General features: G+C 35.1%; 2 protein-coding genes across 2 annotated transcripts; both read left to right on the top strand.

Moving 5' to 3' along the window:
• Nucleotides 1-4,405: 4,405 nt before the first annotated feature.
• On the top strand, nucleotides 4,406-10,704 carry LOC110733447 (serine/threonine-protein kinase ppk5-like). The gene is made up of 7 exons (XM_021913500.1): nucleotides 4,406-5,130; nucleotides 6,140-6,941; nucleotides 7,224-7,503; nucleotides 7,611-7,718; nucleotides 7,801-8,079; nucleotides 8,936-9,079; nucleotides 9,553-10,704. Exons 1-7 carry the CDS (start codon nucleotides 4,839-4,841, stop codon nucleotides 9,730-9,732), a joined length of 2,085 nt encoding a protein of 694 aa, XP_021769192.1. The 5' UTR covers nucleotides 4,406-4,838; the 3' UTR covers nucleotides 9,733-10,704.
• Nucleotides 10,705-19,268: 8,564 nt separating this feature from the next.
• On the top strand, nucleotides 19,269-24,495 carry LOC110733446 (CTD nuclear envelope phosphatase 1 homolog). The gene is made up of 6 exons (XM_021913499.1): nucleotides 19,269-20,004; nucleotides 22,014-22,142; nucleotides 22,223-22,343; nucleotides 22,657-22,738; nucleotides 23,800-23,953; nucleotides 24,041-24,495. The coding sequence occupies exons 1-6, from the start codon at nucleotides 19,669-19,671 to the stop codon at nucleotides 24,173-24,175; spliced, it is 957 nt and encodes a 318-aa protein (XP_021769191.1). The 5' UTR covers nucleotides 19,269-19,668; the 3' UTR covers nucleotides 24,176-24,495.
• The last annotated feature ends 918 nt before the right edge of the window (nucleotides 24,496-25,413 follow it).

Below are 25,413 nucleotides of genomic sequence, written 5' to 3'. Positions count from 1 at the left end.
AGCATCAAGTAATTAAAACCTACACCTTCACTAATGAGCAATCTAATTATTCTTTCTCCATCCAAAGTTTTAGCATATCACATAAATTCTTTGTTGTTCTACCTATCACTTGCATATTCTAGCTTCTACCATAACAATATTTTTCAATTTTTTTCTGGTTCTATTAAATTTATTAATTAAGTTATATTAAGTTTAGTTTTGTACGCGTATTATTTTTCTAGTTATCTTACATTAAATTTTAAATTTTATTTATATTGACAAACCTAGTATCTAAACTCTCTAATCTTACTCCACATTTTCTTAAACTTCATCACCCTCTTATTATTCTACTACCTCCGGTCCAAATTAGTCGCAACTTTGAAATATTTTATATCTCACAAATAATACCTCATAGTTGCGAGTAATTTGGACCGGAGGTATTATATACAATACACTTTTCTTAGCTTACAGTCAGTCTGTTAGTCACTAACCATTTTAATTACTGTGTTTCTCCTACTTTATTACCTTACCTTTTTTCTTACATTTGCTCATCACTTTATTCTGAATTTAATTTGAATCAAAGGCTTTAAGTAGCTATGTACGTATTGTCATTAGCTTCAGTTAGGGCCTGTTCACATTTACTTAATTTCACTTCAGTTTAGTTTAGTTCAATTCAGTTCAGTTCAGCTCCAATCAGTTCAGTTCAATTCAATTCAGCTCCTAATTTTCCTCTCTCATAAAATATTCATTTCAGTTTAGTTCAGCTCCAATCAGTTCAGTTCATTAAATGTGAACAGACCCTTAATCTATTTGCTTCATTAGCTATGATGTTTAAGTTGTTATCTTCAAAGCTAACTTTAAACAGATATTGTTGTGACACATTTGTGAGCAGAGCTCTAGATGCATAATATTGTCAAACATTTATGTTTAATTTGAAATCGAAATCATTTTGACTAAACTATAGCAAAATTTATTGCAGATTACGTTGATACCATAACTAGTCATAAGACGATTAGACATAAGAGTAAACTTAAATCCTAAATTTCAAATTCACTATCAAATGTACAGAAATTTTCTCTAATGTGACACCAACGATTGTTTAAATTATTATGGTTCACCAAAGGACAAGGTTTGACTTCTCAACTATCAACCAAACGACATGAATTTAATCAAGATAACTATAAAACGAGTCAAATGACCGAGATGTAGGATCTGTATCAGCCCAACTGTCATTATCTTTGAAAACGAGATTATTTCTACTTCTTTTATCTCATTCAAAAAAACAAAATTAACCTTGATTAATTCAGCTAAATTAGAAAGTTCATTGAATTGAACTAACGTGTTAATAGAAATGAAAACTTTTAACTTAAGGAAGGAGTTGTTCTATCAATTCATCAATTTCCTACACGATTCTTCTTGATAATTGTTTCATACTTGAGTTGTAGTATAAGTAATTAAGTAGGTATTTCCAACTTTATACCCTTTTCTTTATTTTACAACAGCTCTTAATCTTAGAAATTAACAATTGAAACAAGAATAAAAACAAAATTAATCTTGGAATAATCAATTTAACTTTTAACCCCATACTTAAGTCTGGTTGCTTGGGCAAAAGGCCCCAGACTTAATGTATATGTTAAAATTGATACGAAGTACAAAGTAATCAAATGAATATATATATTAAATTTTATGTAAAATTCAACAAAGATAGAGAGTGTACTTGTACAAATTGGTACAAATAATTCTTCACTTCCAATTAATTTTTATTTATATGTTAGATGTTTAAATATGAGGTGAAGGATGAAGAGATCGAGTAACTTAATTATAAATCACTAGGTCACAATTTGAGTGCTAGTGTCAAAATTTTGCAGATATTTACATTTACTATTTGTAGTAAATACGTAGGGCATGTTTAGTTCAGCTCCAATCAGTTTAATTCAGTTCCTATTTTCCTTCTCTTGTAAATAATTATTTCAGTTCATTTCAATTCAATTCAGCTCCAATCAGTTCCGTAGTATGAATGAATTGACGTAGAACTATCTAATCAAATGGTTATGTGCATATTGAATTATACATATTGAGATCACTTTGTTATTAAATCAAAGAAAATATCAAGATCAAAGTTGACTATTAAATAGTAAAATATATGTCAATATGTGCAACTCAAAACTGCCAAAGAATTCAATGTGCATATTATTTGTCAGTGAAGAATATAATAGTATATCTCTCAAGTTGAACATGATCTCTCTACGGCTCTACCTATCGCTTGTGACTTGTAAGATATAAACTTTAGATTTTATATTAAAAGCAATACCAACTAATAAAAATTATATTCTCCCTTTTCCTAGCTTCTTGATTAAGTGCAGTAAGTAACACACTCACCTAAATGAGTTAATGTTGCACCAATCTATAAGACATAAAATAAATTAAAGATTCTAAAGATTATAACATGTTAAAAGTTAAGCAAGCATGTTATTGTGATTTGAATTTAGTATAGTTCAACTAGCATTGTACTTACACAATTTGGAGTCGCTTTGTCCGACTCTTGTTTCCTCTTTAATTGATCCGATACGCGTGGGATGCTTCTACTGTTCATGGCCTGTTTGATTCTGATACAGAGGCTAAAATTCTCTCGCTCGACAGACCGGTGCGTTTGATGGATGACATTGTCTATTGGAAGTTTACTAGGGATGGTGTTTTCTCAACTAAATCTGCTTATGCTAATATTTGCGGGAATGGTTCTATGGGTAATGTGGATTCTCAATCTCTTCTTCCCCGGTGGAAAAAATTTTGGGCTATGCCAATTTTGCCTCGTTGGAAACTTTTTGGTTGGAAATTGTTACACAATGCGTTGCCTTTAGCAGCCATTCTCTCTACTCGAGGGCTTCCTATTGATCCTACATGTGCCTTTTGTCACTCTTTAAGAATCTCGTTCTCATCTGTTTCGAGATTGTTTTGCTATCTGTGGTATTTGGAGATCTGGTGTCTTGGATATTAGATGGGATTTTATGCATCTTCCGCAATTTGAGGACTGGGTAACTCGAACGGTGTCCCAATTTTCGAAGTTCCACAATTGGGATGGCATCTCTTCGTTCTTTGCTATATTGTGGGCTATTTGGGTTACTCGCAATTAGTTACGGTTTCGTCAGACTGTTTGGTCACCGGAATCCATTGTCCACTTAGCTACTGATTGGAAGACTCGTAGTAAGAGTGCTCAATGCTGGAAGGCTTAGGTATTATCTTCCAATGTGGTTCCTCCTGTGGCAAGTCAGTCAGGGCAGCTATTATCCTTACAGGGTTTACCTGCTATCGATCCCATTGTCTGTTTGGTTATAGATGGTGCTTGGGATTGTGTATCGAATAGAGCAGGTGCAGGTTGGATAATTCGGGAGATTGATTCTTCAGAGGTACTTGGGGGTGGATGCCGTGCTTTTTTTGCTGCCTCGGCGTTGCAGACGGAGTTACAGGCTTGTTTATGGGGTTTGGAGTATGCTTTGCGTAAGGGTTTTTTGAAAATTCGCATATACACGGATTGTGCTGCTCTGTTGGCTGTCCTTCCTCGTAAGGGGAATATGGACATTTCGGTTTTTTGGCTCGTTCAGGAATTGTGGGTTTCTATTCAGAGTCTCCTGGTTTGTCAAGTCCGTAAGGTTCCTCATTCCTGGGTGTCTCCAGCTCACTGGTTGGCGGGTTGTGCTCGTCGTCGTCAGTTACTGTATTTTGTATTTTAGTTTTTGCCTAGGTTTATTTGCTGTGTTTTTTTTAGCCCTGTTGTCAAAAAAAAAAAATAGCATTATACTAATACTACATGTCTAGTTCAAACCTTAAGTGTAATTTATGCTCAAAAAGTCATTTAATTTTTCTTTTTTAGTTTTAGTCCCAAACATAATCCGATCAAGCTCGACCAATAATATTATTTTCAAGTTTATCGACCTTTGATCACTGTTGTGTGTTTTAACTATTCTTATCTACCTATAGTATTTGATGTAGATGATCAATGAACTTTTGTTCGTTAAAATTCTTATGGGTTTGTAAGTCGGCATAGACAAGTTGTATTATTCAAATAATGTATTGCTAACCCAAACTCAATCATTATATCATGCACTAGAGAATCTAATGTGCATCATAATCCTTGATGAGTACATAACTCTAATATTATGAAATATACATATCACGATCTTAAGATATACTCCGTATATTTGAAGATGAATTATAAATTATACTCCATACATTTGAAATATGTAAACCATTTGTTATCAAATTTAAACTACTAGAACTGGATTTCTATTATAATATTATGTGACGTAATCTAAAACATGTAGAATAAGCAATGCTCCGTAATATTTTTTAAGCATATCTACTCGAAAACAGAATGCACATCATGAACTCGACTCCACACCATCGAGGAAGGAAATAAAAAGGCAAGAAAAGCCAACACTGGGACCATCTTTATTCAAAGTAGGTGAAGAAAAAACTCAAATCTCCCGTTATTGTCTTGAATGTTAGTACAACTTCTATTACATATCACAAACAAACAACACTACTACTACTACTTGTTCTTCCTCTTTCTCTTTCTCTAGTCGAAACTACCAAAATACACCAAAAATATAATTAAAAAAAAACTATACAAATTAAAGCATCATTCGATTCGATTCTATGAAGAAAAAATCCCTGCTTTTATGTTTTTGACCCCTTACCATCTTTCTCTCTCCTCCTTCTTCCATCATCATCATCACCTATGACTCTTCTTGTCCCCTTTTTTCACTTTTTATTATTATCAAATATATTGTATTTTATATTATTTTCCCATTTTCAAATTTCGAAGAATTTGTCAAATTTTCTATCTTTTTCTTCCTTCTTTAATGGAGGTTCAAGCTTTGTTGGAATTCTTCCGCAAAAATAATTTCCCAGAAGCTGAATTTGCCTTAAAACAGGATCTTACTGAAAAGAAGGAACTTTATGGGTCTTATGATTTCGAGAAGTTTCTTTTTCCGATGAACCCACCTTTGCCGCCGGTTAAACTTCCGGTCAATTCTCGCCGGCGGGCCGTAATTGGGCCTATTTCGGGTTCTGGGTCGGGCCATGATTCTTCTGGGGATGATGAGTTTAAGAGTTTGGGCTCGTCTACTTCTGTCAGTGCTGTCTGTTCTTCAGGTTTATTTTATTTTATTTAAAATAATTATTATTGGTTTGTTTTTTTATATATAAAAATTCAATTTTTATGTGGTTAGTATGATTTTAATGTTCTTAAATTTGAATAAGTCAATTTGTTGGTTGATAGAGTGTTTGGCTTAAATTAGCAAGATAACTAATTTTCAGGAGTAAATTTATTTAATGCATTACTGAATTTAACTGTCCTCTAAAATGTAGGAGTGTAATCCATTATGTCCATGTTTAATGATCATCAATGCTGGTCCTTGATTAATCATTTATTGATCTTTCAATGGTGTTTGATTGTTTTAGTCCAAAAAAAAAAAAAAAAATCAAAATACAATTACTTAATTGTTTTTGTTTGGTGTGTGGAGTGACACAAAGGCAGTGATGTAGACGAAATTCAATCCTAGGTCTTAGTACTAGTTTCGAGGCATTATCGAACTAAGCTAGTAAATCGGCGTCTTGAGACAAGGAACATGTATGTTCAATTATAGTGGCATTGCATGTCACCAAGCACTATGCAGATTTGAGCTCTAGTAGTTTGAGACTTTAACGAACTAGGCTAATTGGCATCCAAAGCAAAAAGAAATATGTATTCTGTACAACTTTAGTAGCATTGCTTGTCACCTGCTGAAATGCAGTTTTTTGCACTAGTAGTAGTTTTGCTTGTTTAATCTCACCATATTTGTTGACTGATCTTTTCCTAATTTGAGACATGCAAATATTAACAAGATCACACAAACAACATAGATAGTGAAATAGAAGATGTTTATAGAGAAATTGATGTGATTAATTTCTTAGAGAAGTAAATTAGTTCAATTTAAATGTGATCATACTATAGAAACTTTATATAAAAGATGGATGAGTTTAAATTTGAACAGGGCCGTCTCCAGGAATTTAGAGGCGTACAGGACTATTTGAAACTCGTTTTAGTGAAATGTTCGCTTCATGTCAAAAATATTAATGTAATAATGTGCCTCCTTTGTGCTGAAATCATGGCTTCCTGCAGACTTTACAAATCCATATGGACAACGTTCTACAACACAAGCGGATTCGGATGCTTCCTCAGATAGAATGTCTCAGTTTGGAACTGCAAGAGAGTACAACGATTTTGATATGCAAACTGACTTGTGGTATGATGATAAAGATGATGGACCTTATATGACCCCTAGCTTTGGTGGGTTAGACCCTTTTGGCTGCCCAAGTGAGGATAAGTTTGTCATGACTTCTGGGATGGTAAATAATCTATCAAGAAGTCCATTTTCGTTTAATCGTTTATCAGACGATTCCGAGGAAGTAGACCACCATTATATAGACTATCCCTTTCAACCTCATAAGATGTCCACTGAGGTTGTCGATAATGGTCAAGTTAAGGATTGCTATCATCTCGATGAGAAAAACAGTACTGAAGTAAGGATCAAGTGGGATCTTGGGCGTAATGGTTGTAGTGATCGTGAAGATTCTGATTCCAATGTTAAAGAAACGATTTTGAATGAGTTGGAGGCAAGCTTTGCCAAGCAGAGGCTTTCTAATACTGAATCTGTGGTAGAAGGAAATGGAAAGGATTTGGCTGAAGAGTTAGATGGTTCAAGAAGTATCTTTGAAACTTATAAGCAGGAATTGCTTCTTGTTGACAGCTGCGCTTATGATTTTGGAGCTAATGATGAAAAGGAAGTGGTTAAAAGTACCGAAGAACCTAGCAGTGCTGTTGATGAGCAAGAAAGCACAACACCGGAAGATATTCCATATTGGGAGACCAACGAAGATGACTATGAAGTATTTAACCTAAGAATTATTCACCGGAAGAACAGGTTGGCACTTGTCTTTCTTGTTGGGAGTATGCCTAATACGTTTCCTTCTTTGTTATTATTCACCTAACAAAATGTGATTTCACTAAAATAAGTTCAGATAAGCTCCTATAAATTCAGCAGATAAGGGCTATGCAAGTTTCAGTTCACAACTAAATAAAATAAGGTTTGATTAGTTCAGATAAGTTAATGACAGGTGAAAAGAATAATAGCTTAAGCTTGCTCACTAAGTACAAAGTAAGATTATGCTCTAGGTCTCATGTAAGCTTTTTCTGTCATTTACAGGACAGGATTTGAAGAGAGTAAAGAGTTTCCTATTGTCTTGCACTCAGTTGTTGCGGGAAGATATTACATTACTGAGTACCTGGGCTCTGCTGCTTTTAGCAAAGTTGTTCAGGCGCATGATATTCTAACTGGAGTTGATGTTTGCCTAAAAATCATTAAAAATGATAAAGATTTTTTTGATCAAAGTTTGGATGAAATTAAACTTCTCAAGTATGTCAACAAGCATGATCCTGCAGATACGCATCATATTTTACGTCTTTATGATTACTTTTACCATCAGGTTTGTAAGCTATTCATCCCAAGACATGGCAGCTAAGAATTTCTGAATTAATTTTTTCCCCCTCTATGAAGTAAATTAACTGCAGAAATTCTGTTTTTCATTTATAGGAACACCTTTTCATCGTTTGTGAACTTCTTCGAGCCAATTTATATGAATTTCAGAAATATAATCTGGAATCTGATGGAGAGGCCTATTTTACTATGAGTAGATTGCAGGTACTTATTTATCAATTGAACCCATTATCCAGTTTTTAACTAGTGTTTTGGCTTATTTAAGTAATAAATCTTGTATTTGTAGAGTATTGCCAGGCAGTGTTTGGAGGCATTGGATTACTTGCATAGTTTGGGAATCATCCACTGTGATCTGAAGCCTGAGAATGTTTTGATCAAAAGCTATAGCAGATGTGAAATAAAGGTTATTGATCTCGGAAGCAGTTGTTTCGAGACTGACAACTTGTGTCTGTATGTCCAATCTCGATCATATAGGGCTCCTGAAGTAATTTTAGGGCTCTCTTATGGTCCTAAAATTGATATTTGGTCTCTTGGCTGTATTATGGCTGAGCTTTGCTCTGGTGAGGTAAGCTGAACTCTATAATTGATAGAAATACATAAGATTTTCAGAATCAAGTACTCTGTCCTTTATTTTTCTTCATTGTTTTCTTTTCGTATGGTTGCAAAATCTTCTTCACAGTTCTATTTGTATTTATAGTCAGTAATTCAACTAGATGCATACGTATACACGGATACACCCTATTTGGCCTCCTCTTTCGTAACACCTTTTTTTTTTTTTTTTTTTTTTTAAAAAAAAAAAAAAAAAAAAACAAAACAAAAAAAAAAAACCTTTTTATACTGTCTTTATTCACTTCCAATCATTTTAATTCCACCTTTACTCTACTCCTAATCTCATCGAGAAAATTTAGGGCCAAGGGAAGTAGTTATTTCGGTCTTCTAGTACATTGTAGGCTCCATATAAAGGAGGGTTGGGTGGATATTTTACTGCAAGATATATATCTTAATTACTAATATTTATTTATCGGTCATTTTTCTTCAAACTTTACTCAGTGCATTACCAAGAGAAAAAAAAAATAATAATAAAAAAAAAATCAGGGGTTAGCCTGTTTGGAAATGGATGGTGTGTTAAGCTGGTATGAAGTTGGGTGTTGTAGATGGTGTAAAGTTTAAGGAAAAGAACATAATTGTTATTAATTGAACTGATTTGGTTGAGAGTTGTTAAGAACAACATCTTCTCTTTGTATCTCATAATTGATGCTCCAATTATGATGTATGGAGGAAAATATTACCTTCCGTGATTAAATGGATCCTTAAGTAGGTCCATTTTTGTTGTATTTCTTGCTGATAACATAGCATCATTTAATCTCATGTATATGTACTCCGTATAATACTATTTTCTAACAAATAACATGGATTGCTAGGTACTTTTCCCAAATGATGGTGTTGTAATGTTGCTGGCCCGCACGATTAGTTTGCTTGGTCCTATTGATCTGGAGATGCTATTGAGAGGAGAAGAGACTCACAAATATTTCACCAAGGAGTTCGATCTTTTCCATATAAATGAGGTTTGTGCTGTTTATCTTCTTACCAAGTTTACCAGCTTTATCAAGCTATATCACCAATTCACCAGTGCTTTAAATTATGAACTGTATCAATATCTGAAGGTGTATATTATGCACTGACAAATCATATTGGTGACTATACTGTCTAGATTTTATGTGATTATTTGACCTTTAACTTTTGCGATGATGTTACCATTCTAAAAATTCCATTATGACCGTGAAAGATTGTTTACTTTATCTGAACACGGCACCAGCATAGCATGCTTTTTAAAGAAATTTTAGTATGAAAAATTTCTTCCGAATATAGAGTTTACTCAGGACAAGTGAACTGCTATAGACATACTAGCTCCTTTTCCGAACCAATGTAATATATCTGCCCTACAATTTTGCATCTTTCTCCGAGTTTAGCCTAATTTATCACCGCCCTTGAAAATATAATGGTATTCTTGACCTAATCAGAGCATTTCTTTTGTTAGGATACAAATCAAATGGAGTACATAATTCCTGAGAAATCCTCCTTGGAGCAGCACCTTCCAGTTTCTGATGCCGGCTTCATGGACTTCTTACGGTATTTGCTTCAGATAAATCCTCGAGGGCGCCCTACAGCAAGACAAGCGCTTGAGCACCCTTGGCTTTCCTTACCATATACTAGTTAGTTTCAGCATCATCACCTGCAACTATGGTTTTGTGTCTCACCGTGTAATTTTTTTATTCAGTGAAAGAAAAAAGGAAAATCCTTTTCTTTTTCTTTTTTGAAGGGAAGAAGTGGGCATTTGCATACTTGCATTTGAAGGTGTTCTTTCTGGTTAAGTGCATCATCTTTGCAAAATCTGTGCAAGATACCGATCTTGTGTCCAAAATAGTGTAAATATTACAGCCACAGGATGCTGTACATAGTTTTAGAGTTTAGTGTTGTGTTTTTTGTTTCTTCTTTTTTTTTGCCTCGGCGGGTTTTGACTGCTGTACTTCTCCCTGCTGTTGAGGGAATTGGTTTCCTGATCGAATGCTGGCTAACCAACGTATATGTTACAGCTTAATTTAATGAATTGTACTTTTAAAATTTTGCTTGAAATAGGACATCTCTTCTTCCCAAGCTACTCCAACCGTGAATCGTGGCAGTAAGTCCTGTAATCCTTACACTGGCCTTGTATTTTTGCCTAGTCTAGACCCAATGACTTTCATCTATGACCAAATGGGGCTATTCTTGCTGGTTATTGGTGAAGACCGATACGTGTTGTTACGACTTTGCCGTCCATCAGCAAGCCTCGCCGATGACTGAAATGTGTTGGGCACTGTGGTACCTATCAACTTCTCAGATCAACTGTATCAGCAATTCAGTATCACCAAGTCAGACAGTCAACCCTGGTGCTATTAATCTGTCTTGTGTTTCATATTTGGCTCGTGGGCCTCGGGCAAGCTGTGTGATGAGCTTGTATGAATTACATTGGTCATGTCACATGGGCCAAATTCCAGATTTGACATGTCCGTATGCATCGCCTTACATGGGCCAATGTCACGAGAAAAAAGAAGGAAAATATTAGGAACTCCTTCTCACGAGGGAAATAGTAAGTTAATCCCTGTTGGTACGTACATTTTCTAATAGAACTTGGTTACATGTAAGCTCTCTATTGCTTTTCCAAAACAGACCTCAACATTGTACAATTTGACCGAATATGATGTTCGCCTTTAGTAGCAAAAGCTACTTGAAAAGTAAGGCCATAATGAGAGCTGTAATTTTATGGTGTAATAATCCTAGTATTATTAGGTAGAAAAATAGGATATTCTCTTATGTTTATGGTAATCTCACCAATCTGTAAACGGTAAAATTCATACCTATATGTATTTATGGCAATGATTCTCCGACAATTTTACGTGCATGAATGATTTCCATGATATAATTGCAATCTTCTTCTTTTTTTTTTCTTTTTTTTTTATATGATAATAGTGTACAATAATAAGATTCCCATCATAAATTTTGATACAAATCCATATTTCAATAGACTTCATTAGGCTATTGGTACTTGTAAAATAAATAAAAAATGTACGAGTAATAAACTTTAAATTTATGAAATTACGCCAAATCTAATTATACCCGAAGGTAAATAGAATTGGATATTTGTATACAATTTGAATTTTCGTGTTTTTATTTAATGTAGTCTTGGACATAATCAGAAGAATTCGAAAATAAAATAAAATTGATTGCAATGTTACAATGGAAATTTTTTTAATAACATGATGAATAATTTGATTAATTTCATGTCATCTCAATTCAAGCTATTCATATCTATATTTATATTCAAATATAAAGGAACCACGCGCCAATTTGAACTACTACACTAGTGGTGCAAGAGACGATTGGAGTTTGACAACCTCAATCACCTCTTGATGGATAGCATACCAATTAAAGCCAAATGTGGATGGATTATTCTTCAACCATACGTACACAATGATGACAAAAGTCACAAGAGATAAATTTAGAGAGGAAGAAATGCACTGATTCTCATTGATTCAAAAATTCAGCTCTTACATTCTTCATTACATATACTATGACAAACCAACGGGAAAGAACACAAAAGACAAAGGAACGATCATTAATAACAGCTAATCATTCTAAATGACAGCTGGTGCATCATAAGCACAACAGGACAAAGAAGGAAGAATGGACAGCAAAGCAGCTTCCTCTCATCACTCCCCCTCAAGCTTGGTGTGGATGTGAGGAAACTCCAAGCTTGTCAAGAAGATATTCATGTTGCTGTACTGGTAAAATCTTAGTCAATATGTCAGCTAGCTGCTCTGTGCTTGAGACATAAGAAGGTTTGATTGCACCCATTTGAACCTTTTCTCTCACAAAGTGTTGGTCAATTTCGACGTGCTTGGTTTTCTCATGCATTACTGGGTTGGTAGCAATTGAGATCGCAGCTTTGTTATCACACTTTAGAATTGCAGGGCCAAGATCTTTGATACCCAAATCTTTCAGCAGATAAGTCAGCCATGTTACTTCACAGATAGTAAGCGCCATCGCTCTGTATTCAGCCTCTGCTGAAGATTTTGCTACCACTGGTTGTTTCTTTGCTTTCCATGATACAGGAGAATCCCCTAAAAGGACACAATAGCCGGTGGTAGACCTTCTTGAAATTGGGCAGCCTGCCCAGTCACTGTCGCAGAAAGCTGTGAGTGTGGCAGCAGACTGACTAGCCAGTAATATTCCTTTGCCAGGCGAGCTCAAGAGGTATCTCAGTGCTCTTTTGGCAGCTTGGAGATGCGCCGTAGTTGGAGCTTGCATGAATTGTGCCAGAACTTGGACTGTGAAGCTGATGTCAGGTCTCATGATGGTCAGATACAACAATTTTCCAACCAACCTTTGATAAATTTCAGCATCAGGTAAAGAATCACCCAAGGTGGGTGTGAGTTTCACATGTGTGTCCATCGGAACCTTGAGTGGTCTTGCTTTTGCCATTCCAAACTCTCTGATTACTTCAAGGGCATATTTCCTTTGTGATATGAAAATCCCTGAAGTCGAGTGCTCAATTTCAAGTCCAAGGAAGTATCTAAGCCTCCCTAGATCCTTCATTTTGAATTTCATGGAGAGAAGATTTTTCAAATTATCTATCTCTTGCTGATTATTTCCAGCAATTAGAAGATCATCGACATATACAAGCACGGCAACAAAGCAGCTTCCTGAGCGTCTTGTAAACAAAGAGTAATCGGCCTTGGATTGTGTGTAATCAAAAGATTTCAAGGCCTCAGTGATCTTAGCAAACCATTGGCGTGGCGCTTGCTTAAGTCCATATAAGGACTTTTTAAGTTTTAGCACCCGATTCTCTGGGAACTCCCCCTGTTCTGGACTGATGGACATGCCCGGACCCACATATCCTTTCGGAATTTTCATGTAGACGTCTTCAAGTAAGTCTCCATGAAGGAAGGCGTTTTTGACATCCATCTGATATGTAATCCACCCCTGCATTGCTGCCACAGCCAACAATGACCTCACCGTGGTCATCTTTGCAACCGGGGCAAAGGTTTGATCAAAGTCAACCCCTGGCCTTTGCCGGCATCCCAAGATGACAAGTCTAGCTTTCTTTCTCTCCTCTGAGCCATCTGGATTTAGTTTGGTTTTATACAACCATTTAGTTCCAATTGCTCTCTGCCCAACTGGTAGATCCGTGAGATCCCAGGTGTCATTGGTTTCAAGGGCCGACAACTCTTCATTCATAGCTGATATCCACTCTGGGTGTTTACTAGCTTCTTTGAAAGATGTAGGGTATGCCCCTTTAGTTACATTTGCCAAAAAACACCAGAATTCAGGAGTCACTTGAGTGTTACTCGAAGCAGCAACACACACTGGTTCATTGCTCACTGAACAAGCCAATTTTTTATAGTCTTTCATCCACACAGGTTCTTGAGTGGGTCTAGTAGATCTTCTTATCACAGGCAAGTCTGAAGTTTCAGGGTCCTGAAAAGGAGGTTTCAGAGGTGAGGTTGAAGGATCTGCACGGGATTTAAGTGGGCTCAATGTCGGCTCAGGAATTGGGGAAGTGTTTTCATGGGTAAGTTGTATTGGCGAAAATTCTTCATAATATAAGGTAGGTGGTGTTTGTGGTGTATGTGTTGGCACAGGTTGAAGAATTGACTGAAGTGTTGCATTGTTGTATGGAAATATGCTCTCGTGAAATTTTACATCCCTCGAGATGAATCTCTTTTGAGTAAGTAAATTCATGAGCACATAACCTTTGGTGTTCGGAGGATATCCCAAAAAAATGCAGGGTACTCCTCTAGGGCTGAGTTTGTCAGGTTTGATTTCAGGATTGTAAGCAAACGAGAGACATCCAAACACTCTCATCTCTTCATAGGCAGATGGTTTTTTGTGGAGTTTCTGGTATGGTGTTTGATTAGCTAGGATGGGTGTTGGGAGTTTGTTAATTATGTAAGCAGCAGCTAAGACACAGTCGCCCCAAAATGTCAAAGGAAGGCCGACTTGAAATCTAAGCGCTCTGGCAATTTCAAGCAAGTGTTTGTGCTTTCTCTCGGCTCTTCCATTTTGTTGAGGTCTCTCAACGCATGATGTTTGATGCACAATCCCGTAGGCAACAAACAAAGGATTGGCTTTGGTGTCGTCCAACTCAAGAGCATTGTCCGACCTTATAATCTTGACCTTTTTTTCAAAATGAGTCTTTGCATAAATCACAAAGGTTTCCAGAATGTTCAGAGACTGTGATTTTTCTTGTAAGAGATAAATCCAAGTGTATCGACTGTAATCATCGACCACTGTTAAGAAAAATCTGAACTTTCCTTTGAAATGGACCCTGTAAGGTCCCCATATGTCGATGTGTATGACTTCAAAAGGACATCTAGCAACAGATTTACTCAATGTGAATGGCAGTTTAACAAATCTAGCCATGGGACAAGTAATGCATGTGCAATCATACGACCCTATTTGGTTAGCTATGGCTGGAATTAATTTGAGTTTAGGCGTGGGAGCATGCCCGAGTCTATTGTGCCAGAGAGTGAAAGTTTCCACTACAGTCACATTCCTACTAGACGTCGCTTTGTCAACATTAAAGGCAGCACACAGGGCATTTAAGCTCATATATTCAGCAGGAATATCCATCAAATAATACAGACCATTATGAAGTCCGCCCACACCTCTAATTTTCTCATCATTTTCATTCTTAATCACACAAAACCCTGAATGAAATGTTACACTACAGCCATTATCTTTGTTCAGTTTGTTTACTGACAGAAGATTATGTTTGAATGCAGGCACTCCCAACACATTTTTCAACATTAAGCCATTCGAAAGAGTAATATTACCAATATGAGATATATTTGACACGGCACCATTTGGCAAATTAATACTAGGCACATCATTCACTACAACAGGGTTATGCATTACATCAATATTGGCTGTCATATGATCAGACGCACCCGAATCAATAATCCACACATTTGAACCAAGAGAGGCACTACAACAAGTTACCATACCTCCAAATATATGATCCAACTCATCATTTTGTTTCAGATACAATAGAAGAGGAAGTCGAAGTCATACCAGAAAATTTCTTCATGAATTGGTCAAATTGTGAGGCTGTGAAAGTCACTGACCCAGATTCAGAGGCACCATCAGAGCCTTTAGAAGCCATGGCAACCACCTTGGTCTCTGTTTTGGTGTTTCCCTTCGACCATTTAGAACTTGCTGACCGTGAGTCAACACCACTCTTCTGCTGTTTCCGGAACTTAGGATGCCACCTTGGATAACCAATAACCTCAAAACATTTGTGAGTGTAATGGCCCTTGCCTCCGCAAGCATTGCAAGTTTGCTCCAATGCTGTTTTGCTAAACATGGCAACAGTCTCTACTTCTTGCTTGACAGGTTTAAGAACTTCTCTCTGCGATTCCTCTTGTTGAATGGCCGAACAAGCTGTTTCAACAGTTGGAAGAGGAATCATGAGTAGGAGTTGACTTCTTAGGGGGGCATATTCTTCATCAAGGCCATTCAAAAATTGGAAGAGCCGACCCTCCTCCTGTTGCCTTTCCATGGCACGAAGAAAAGCAGTGACGTCTGTGGCCGTTGTAGTAATTGCTGGAAGAACACTCATCGCTTCCAACTCCAGCCATAGACCACGCATATTCGTGTAATATTCGTGCACATGAGCTCCATTTTGCCTCAACCCATATAGGTCTCTGCTAATCTTGTATTTGCGTGACCCGTTTGTGAGGGAAAATTGCTTTTCAAGGTGTGACCAAATCATTCTTGCTGTACTCAAGAAAAGAATCGAACTTTTGATCGAGTCTGACACCGAGGCATGGATCCATCCTATAACGGTGGAGTTACAGGTGTCCCATAGTTCCGCCTTCACTGAGTCTTCTGTTGGACGAGGTACCGTCCCAGTCACAAACCCAAGCTTGCGTTTTGAGGATAGAGCAATTTCCATCGACCTCCGCCAAGTCCGATAATCGCTAGAACCAGTGAGCTTGGAAATAGCAATGGTGTGGGTACCATCGGAAGGATGAAGGTAGAGTGGATTAGTGAAGTCCAAGGGAGTGGAGGCATTCGTTATCACACCATCTCCGGACATTTTGGATATCAGGGAAGCAGCTTCAACAAATTAGGTCAAAATCGATTTGGGGAAATTTTGAAGGAAAAATTTGTGAAGTTTATCTTCGAAAAACAGCTGGGCTTTCTTTACTCTTTTCCTAAAAATATCTCTTACCGCTCTGATACCATGATGACAAAAGTCACAAGAGATAAATTTAGAGAGGAAGAAATGCACTGATTCTCATTGATTCAAAAATTCAGCTCTTACATTCTTCATTACATATACTATGACAAACCAACGGGAAAGAACACAAAAGACAAAGGAACGATCATTAATAACAGCTAATCATTCTAAATGACAGCTGGTGCATCATAAGCACAACAGGACAAAGAAGGAAGAATGGACAGCAAAGCAGCTTCCTCTCATCACACAAGTATAAAACAAAACCCGAATTTGGACGGATGTTCAGTACTACATACCCCCTTACATGAGGGGAAGTGAACAATTGCAACATTAAAATTAGCAACTACCAAAATCAATGAGACTAGACCAATTCATCTCTACCTTAGTAACCAAAATTGTAGGCCATGCAGTACTACTACTCCGTATATTATTTACAACGATTAGACATTTTTCCTATCTACTTTATATCAAATTGTTGCAAATACGGAATAATATGTAACGAAAGTAGTATATTAACTTGACAAAAAAAATGTACTGTAATGAACAAACCTGAAGAATTGTCTTGTAATTCAGAGAAGTCGCGTGAATTTCTGGACATCTGATCAAAGTCAGGAGAAAAAAGGGAAAATTATAAAATAAAGTTGGAAGCATCACTTGAATGAACAGAGCAAGCACAACAAGTGCACAACTATGGCTACTTTATTAATAATTTAAATTAGATCAAAAAAAGAAGTTCAGATTTGTCTCTTCTTATTGGCTCATTCTTAGAACAATCATAACTATTTCTTCAACTTGGATCGTGGGATTTTATGTACGTACTACTCCTATTATTTATTTATTTATTTATTTATTTTTATTGTATGAGTAAATACATAATTTAGGATCTATTCTGATACGATTATTTTCAGTTCAGCTCTAATAAGTTCAATTCAGTTCAATTCAATTAAGCTTTAATAAGTTCAGTTCAGTTTAGTTCTTAATTTCTTTGTCTTATAAAATATTCAGTTCAGTTCAACTCTAATAAGTTCAGTTCAGCTCAATTCAGCAATCAAAACAAACCCTTATTAACTTTACTTAAGAATTACTCACTTTTTGGATTGAGAATATACATGGAATACTCTCCTTATGTGTACATCTAATTGATTTTTACAATCTTGCATACATGCACTACAAACGATTTTTAAAATGCATTAGAATTATGTAAGTAATACGGAGGTCAAAGTAAAGAATTATAGCGTCTTGATGAATAAATCAAACTAATCAACTTGAAAAAGTTGTTGGTTAATTTGAACATAATAGTAAAAAGCTTTTAAAAAAATATGTTTATTTCTAAATGACCTTGTCAATTTCATGTTCTGAGTTTCTTTACTAAATACTCCATAATTTTGTCCAACTTTACAAAGTTTTTAGATTTTTTTTTCCTAATAGTGCAAACATAAGCTATGAAAATTATTTTTTCATGCATAATTCTTGTACAAAGAATCCAATTTATTTATTTTTAATTTTTTTACAAGTGGCTAAACCTTATTCATACAATCATACGGTATGACACTATTTGCAGGATGCATTATTCATTTAATCCATTATATGTTACATGTTAATGTTTTTGTACCTAGTGTTAAGGGCCTATTCATATTTACTTATTTTCAGTTCAGTTCAGTTCAGCTCTAATTAGTTCAGTTCAGCTCTTAATTTCCCTCTCTCATAAAATATTCAGTTCAGTTCAGCTCAATTCAGTAAATATGAACAGGCCCTTAGAAGTCACTTTCAAAATTAAAATACTTAAAATGAGGTTTTAAAAATTTATTCGCTAGTAGTTAAAGGAAAATTTGACCCATAAAATCAAATCATTTACACTATTATGCAGGGATATAGTGATTCGATAATTTCACGTGGACCCCACTTAATTAATTATACGCAATGTTATTAAACAAATTGTCTTAATACATTTAATCTATCTTTTTCATTACTTCATATGGTGTAAAACAAATCTTATACTTCGTAGTATACTAGAATATTATAAGTCGTTTTAGAACCTGAGATGGAATGGGTGATGTAAAATTTCAAGTTAAGCTTCTCTATCAGATCATATATGTTCAATTAATTAACATTTAATGCATATTTAAATTTCAAAAGGTGTATAACATCAGATTACTTATTTGCTATAGTGGTTGTTGACAACATATCAATGTTATAATACCCCTTGATAAATACTCATATAAACTTATTTTTCTAGAATGTAAGAATTAGAACAATAGAATAGAGGTGCATTAATGTTTAATAAATGAAAAATCAATCAATAACCAATAATCAATATATTAAAAGACACATCAATAATGACACGTGTTATATTTTGGCGTGTCTTTTTTTTTTCTTTAAAATAAAAATTATTAAATGAACAAATCTTATACAATACGGAGTAATAATTTCCTAATCTTATACAATGCTATATAATTACTTTAAAAAAATAAAAATATTTGACATATCTTTAACATAAAACATAGATAATTTTCAACATCATTTTAAGACTAACAAATCTTTCATAATCCTTTATTTTGATCAAAATTTGTCAATTATATTTTTAAATTTTATTTATAAAATTTAATTATAATGATAATTTAATAATACTTATTAAAATTATTGTGCATGACACGGGAATTTAGGGTCTGTTCTCTTCAGCTTAATTTCTGTTTAGTTTTATTCAGCTCTGTTCATCTCCAATCAGTTCAGTTCCTAATTTCCTTTCAATCATAAACAATTTAGCTCAACTCAATTCAGTTCAATTCATAATTTCCTTCTCTCATAAATAATTTAGACATTTAGTTCAGTTCAACTCCAATCAATTCACTTCAACTCTGTTCGGTAAATTAGAACATGTCCTAACCCGATATACTACAGTATTCATTTGAACTTGATAAATTTAATAAATGGAGTAATTTATTAATACTACAAATCCAATAAAATGAACCAAAAAAAGTCACCTCATTTGAACTTGGAAGAATACGGGTGGTGATGGTGACTAGCTTCACGATCTCCTCCCTCCACTCTCCTCATCATCTCTCTCTCTACTTTCTCTCTCTAAACTTACACAAAAAGTAAGAATCGCTGAAAAAACCAATCAATCAATCAATCACTGTTACAAATCCGCTCTTTATAATTACTTCTTTATTTATTTTTCATGAATTTTTCGTCAGATTCAAAAAAACCCCAGTTCAATTTCACTTCAATCAATACGATCGCAAATTAATCTTTGATTTCTCATGAAATAAACAAAAACCCAATTCAATAATCGCAACAAAATGTCCATTTCTGTTATTTAAAACCCTAATTTATAATTCTAACCCCTTTTTGAAGCTCAATTTTTGCTCAAAAATGGCGCAAACTGAAGTATATGCGCCGAAATCTGGTCAGCTATGGAAGACGGTGTGGAACTGGTTAACCTTCTTGTTCCAGATCTTTGTTCAGATTGTTCGAGGTACCCCTTCAATGGCGCAAGTCTTCAGTAGCATAGGTTTCAGCCATGGCGGACAAACCTCGTTTCTCTCTCCTCCAAATTCTTCTTCTTCTACTGGTTTTAAGCCTCTTCCTGTTGTTGAAATTCCCCTTCAATCTTCCTCTGCTACTGCCGTCGATATCAACGCTGTTGATGATGCTGCTGCTGCTGCTCAGCCTGGTCATGGCGATGTTCGTGCTTCGGACAAGCTCACTGTATGTATTGTTTGCTTTCTGAGTTTATGATTTTAATTTCTAATTTTAGTGGTAATTTTGGTTTTCTTTTGTTTTAGCATGATTTGATTTTTATGGATAAAAGTTAATTAATAGTAAAATGTAAGGATTTTTCTAATATTAGGATTTATTCTAAGTTTAGAATATTATGCTCTGTATGTTTTTTGGGGGTGTATGACGATCCCAAGGGAGTAATGATGTAGACGGGATTTGATCCGAGGTCATGGCCTCATGGGTACCACGACCACCTGCTCTTAACTTTACTCAGTAAAGCTAGTTGACATCTAGGAGTTATGGATGATTGATGGTGGAAATTATGATTTTTGGTAATGTAATGATGGGATTTTTGATTGGTAAAAGTGAGCAACTGATCACATTGGTTGATGATTATTAATGGGGTTTTTTTTAACGCAATTGAGTATGTTCTGATGATTAGGTGAATAGATATAGAAAGTTGGCTGATGAGTTACATAAAGAATTATCCTTTTTTTTTAATTGTGAGGAGGGTCTGGGGTTATTTTGGGGGTTTGTACCTGGTTGATATAGGGGCAGGTTTCTTGGATGTTATTTCTCCATTATCATCCTAAATCTTCGGTGTTGAATCACGTTTTTGTTTAATGCAATGGTTTTGCTGTCTTATGTGTGGTTCTGGTTTGATAGTTTTGAAGTTTTTGTTGGTTTCTAGTCAATCAGATTGGGGAAAATAGAAAAAGAAAATGTCAAGATGGAGGCTTTGGGAGGAAATTTGACTTAATTATGGCTGTAGAGGAGGGGTGTAAGGGTGTTTAGCTTTTGACCTTTCTGCGGTCTTAACTCTTAAGGTCTGTTTTATGTGATGGATTCTTCAGGTTGAGTAAATAGGTTGAGTGAATAGCTAAATGCAAGCGAGCTTTGGCTGCTTTGCTATTTCAAGGGCACATTTTTGTAATCAAGTGTAGTGTAATAGTTGTACTTTGTAAACTACATGTTGAATTGGTTCGAATGTTCCTAAACGATGAGTCTACTTGTATGATTTCCAAATCGGAGAGGGAAAAGGGAATACATTTGCTGTCCTAGTGCTCATACGATTTCAGCAGTCTGTTTGGGTTTCCTTTTTTGACTAGGAGTCACTTAAGTTTTAGCATCAGATTTTGTTAATGTGGAGAATCCAATATGATACTGTCAAACGGGCTATGTATTTGTGTTTGAAATTACTTGCATTTAATGTAGTTTCATATTGGAGGAAACTGTTGATTTAATCATTCTCGAGCATTTGAATTTGGTTTTTATTGACATAGAAATGGTATTTGAGTGGTTCTTGTACTGGGTGCCAGGCAGTGGGCATTCATTATTGGATTCTTAGATTTGAGGGGTAATTTTTTGATCTGCAAACTGAAGGCCAAATCAGTGAAGTGAAAATTTGAATAATTGAGGATTTACTTTTAGTAATGCGGACAAGTTCCCTGTCTTTGAGTATTATTGATCACTGGTTGCTTATCCCTGGTAATAGGGTTAACTAAAATAATTGAGTACTGTATTTAGTTCAGAGCTATGGACAAGATCCTGTCGTGGAGCAGTAAAATTTTGGATGATTGAGGATTTAGTTTAGGGGTAAAGGTTTAAACTTCATATCATTAAAAATAAAGGTCAGAAACATAGATGCATAATTTTTTATGAACCTTATCACTGGTTATGATTTATGTAGGTGGTTCAAAGAGCATCAAATCTAAGGTTTAGCATATTTTAAATATCAAAGTTAGTTAGTTAGGAATACAATGGACATCCATCACTTATACTCTCTGTACTGATGTGTTCTCATATTTCATTGTATAATGTGTAGTGAAAAACTGGCTGTTTGAGGTAAGGTATTGAATAAGTTGAATGGCTTTCCCCATTTAATGCATCTGACATGCACATTTTTGCAACTTTTTACTTCATTGACATCATTCAGTTTCTACTTCACGATCTCCCAGACTCCTTGTAACAATGGCTATTCATTATAAGCATTGCAGGTTGTTCTTGATTTAGATGATACACTAGTTTGTGCATATGAGACTTCTAGCTTACCACCTACACTTTGTACACAAGCGACAGAAGCAGGTTTGAATTGGTTTGAGCTAGACTGTGTATCATCAGACAAGGTATTAAGTTCTTCCTAATTTCATTTAATATTATTTTGTGGTTGCTGAACGAAGCTTAATTTATGTATCTCAAATTGAAGGAATTTGAAGGGAAGCCTAAAATCAGCTATGTGACAGTGTTTGAACGTCCTGGATTGAATGAATTCTTGGAGCAACTTAGTGAATTTGCAGATTTGATTCTTTTCACTGCTGGACTTGAAGGTTCACATTTGTTTCAAATCTTTTATACTTTCACATCATCATGCTCAAATTTTATGGGCTTAGTTGCATGTTGCACACCTTGTTATCCGAAAACCTTTTAAAGGAAACCCCTTAAGGTAATCCTGGGGGCTGCTTTTAGGGATAAGAGGCATAGGCCATAGGGTTAAAGAAAGAGCCAAAAAAGGATCTTTCAAGTAATCTAAAGAAGTTACTTAAAAGCACTCATGCGACCTTCTTATAAGGTAATGTTATACTACTACTATTAACAGTTGCTGTATTTTTTTTATTATTTTTTTTTTTTTAATTTCAACAGGTTATGCTAGACCTCTTGTTGACAGAATTGATGCTGGAAATCGGTTCAGTCGTCGCCTGTATAGGCCATCGACTATTAGCACGTTAGTATTCTGAAACTCAGGGCTCTCTTTTTCCTGCTAATTGCATACATTACTGCTCATATTGTACATTGATTTTCCACCAAATTAAGTTGAGGCCTTGTTGTATGTCTCTCTGTATCCAACATAATTTCACTCCGAATATCAACTCATATATGGAAGGTCATATATCAATGGTTTTTCCAGTTGGCATTTCTCAATTATTTTCAGCTTACATAACTTGCTTCATGGAGTTGTCCAAGATATGATGTTTTCAGAAACAAACAAATAATGAATCCAGAGGATCAAGGTTGGAATATATATATATATATATATATATATATATATATATATATATATATATATATATATATCAACATTATGCTATTGGCATTGTGTTATCCCAGAGACTTGGACATTTCATGTAGAATAGTACCAGATGTACACATACCATTCCCAAACTTTAATATCTTGTATCTAAATTAGCACACCTAATAGACATTCATAAAGTCAGGTTTCTGGACAATCCTTATTTAATATGTACTTCGTATAATTATGTTATAGCCTCAAAAAAGGGTGATACTGATTGTTGTTTTTTATCCAAACCTATGTAAGTATAACCCTCCCCTCTCCTTGCAGGAAGATATTGTGGAATGAAAAAATTACCCACCTATACTGACTGGTTGCTAAATTGTACTTCTTGGGTGTCACCCTTATCCGGTGTTCAGAGAGATTTCCATGCTTAAGGAATGCATTAGTCGTGCCAGGCACTGCTTTATGTAAAAAGTTTAAGCAACTAGTTTTTGATTGCTGTGGAACTGTGGAAGTGTGGATGAGCAATAATTTCTGTTTAAGACATGTATTTTCCTTGAATATTGATATTAACTTTGCATCACTCTGATGGGACCATTTCCTTAGGATGTGTGTGAAACTGATATAATATGTTGTGTAACTTGTGCTGTATAAATAATTATTAAGCAGTCAAATATAAAATATCTGGTGTTATCATTAAGTTTGTGCCATTGTTATTCAATTCCGTGTCTATTTGTAGCTAATTTGTGCTCAATAATGTGGTATATTTACAGGGAGTATCGGGATCATGTGAAGGACTTATCTTGCATCTCACCTGATCTATGCAGAGTAGTTATAGTCGATAACAATCCATTCAGTTTCTTATTGCAGCCAGTCAATGGGATTCCATGTGTACCTTTTTCTGCAGGGCAGCCACACGATGATCAGGTTAGCTAAACTGCAGTCACGGAAGAAAAAAAAAAACTTACAAAAGTAACATTGTTCACTCGTTTGTATTCGCTATTTCTCTTTCAGCTTCTCGAGGTCTTACTTCCGCTCCTGAAGCATCTCTCGGTTCAGGATGATGTTAGGCCTGTCTTGTATGAAAAATTTCATATGCCTGAGTGGTTCCAAAAGCATGGAGTCCCTTCCCCTGGTTGGACATTGTAGTGGCAGCCGGAAAGCATTATTCTTTGGCCGGTGATTTATGCATTTTGGAGGCATTTATTCATTGAACTTGTATAGAGAAGGGGGTCATTTACCAGATTTGAAAATTTCTTCAGCCTCGATGAAATTCCAATGCTACAATTTGTGATCAAATTTATCATATTTCTTTTTGTATGTATGTAGCTTGATTGGAGTGTAGTAGATTCTTCTGTGATTTCGTATGCCATTAAGTTTTCCCTGCAGTCTTGTAAGATTAAAAAGTTGTATGTATTCTCATTTTGAAGTTCTTAAATTTATGCAGTTTTCAGTTTATCTTGGGATCATGCAATTGTTTCTTACTAATTGCATTATTTTCACTTCTTATACTAAAGTAATTCTGACACTGTTTATTACTAATATATAAAGTATACTTCGTATACTAATAGCTAATTGTAACAGTTTACTGGTGTTGAGCTAATCTCAATCTTGATTATATGATTAGGGTTTTGACTCCTTTAGATTCTGATCCAAGTGACCAATATTCTCGATTTATTCATTTTATTCAAGTGTTAGGATTGATTTAGAAGTGAATTAGGATATTGCGTGGTTTTCTCTATATTTCCTCCGTCCCATTGAAATTATTTCATAATTTCAATATACTACCTCCGTTACATATTATTTGCAACGATTAGACATTTTTTCTCTCTACTTTATGTCAAATTGTTGTAAATAATATGTAACGGAGGTAGTACTATTGAAGAGTATGGTCAATGTGAACTTGTATATATGGGTTGTTGATTGGGGAAAATAAAGCATACAAAGTAAAAGGAACATGATTACATGGGAACACTCAAATAAATGGACATCATAAATAATACTGTTAATAGACGAAGGGAGTATTAATTAGTGTGTTGGCTAAAATTATAATACAAATTATTGGGATTTTTTTTAAGTAGGTGAAATGTAGACTTTGTGAAAAGGGTTTTAGAAAAAATTTTGACGGCACAACATAAACAACTTTTTGCTTGGATGATTACAACCCAATTTAACCCATAATTTGACTACTTGCGCAAGAATTTCCAGGCATCATGATTCATGTATTCATGCTACCCACTTCCACTATTAAGATTGTCACATAAATATTGTTAACTGCACTTTCCAGCAATGCTTGTCTAATTCATGTTAGTTTAAAGTTTAGACTAACTCACTAACAAATATTAAAAAATGTCGAAAAGTAACCTATGATATGTGTTCATTCTGTA

The sequence above is a fragment of the Chenopodium quinoa genome, unplaced genomic scaffold, assembly GCF_001683475.1.
Source record: "Chenopodium quinoa cultivar QQ74 unplaced genomic scaffold, ASM168347v1, whole genome shotgun sequence".
Lineage (NCBI taxonomy): Eukaryota > Viridiplantae > Streptophyta > Magnoliopsida > Caryophyllales > Amaranthaceae > Chenopodium > Chenopodium quinoa.
This window is presented reverse-complemented; position numbering and strand designations above follow the sequence as displayed.

Excerpts from the sequence above, each read along its gene's own strand:
- LOC110733446 (XM_021913499.1), top strand. The coding sequence starts at position 19,669 with ATGGCGCAAACTGAAGTATATGCGCCGAAATCTGGTCAGCTATGGAAG. Across the intron at positions 22,143-22,222 it reads ACTGTGTATCATCAGACAAG|GAATTTGAAGGGAAGCCTAA; the intron begins GTATTAAGTTCT and ends CTCAAATTGAAG. Across the intron at positions 22,344-22,656 it reads TTTCACTGCTGGACTTGAAG|GTTATGCTAGACCTCTTGTT; the intron begins GTTCACATTTGT and ends TAATTTCAACAG.
- LOC110733447 (XM_021913500.1), top strand. The coding sequence starts at position 4,839 with ATGGAGGTTCAAGCTTTGTTGGAATTCTTCCGCAAAAATAATTTCCCA. Across the intron at positions 8,080-8,935 it reads CTGAGCTTTGCTCTGGTGAG|GTACTTTTCCCAAATGATGG; the intron begins GTAAGCTGAACT and ends ATGGATTGCTAG. Across the intron at positions 9,080-9,552 it reads ATCTTTTCCATATAAATGAG|GATACAAATCAAATGGAGTA; the intron begins GTTTGTGCTGTT and ends TTCTTTTGTTAG.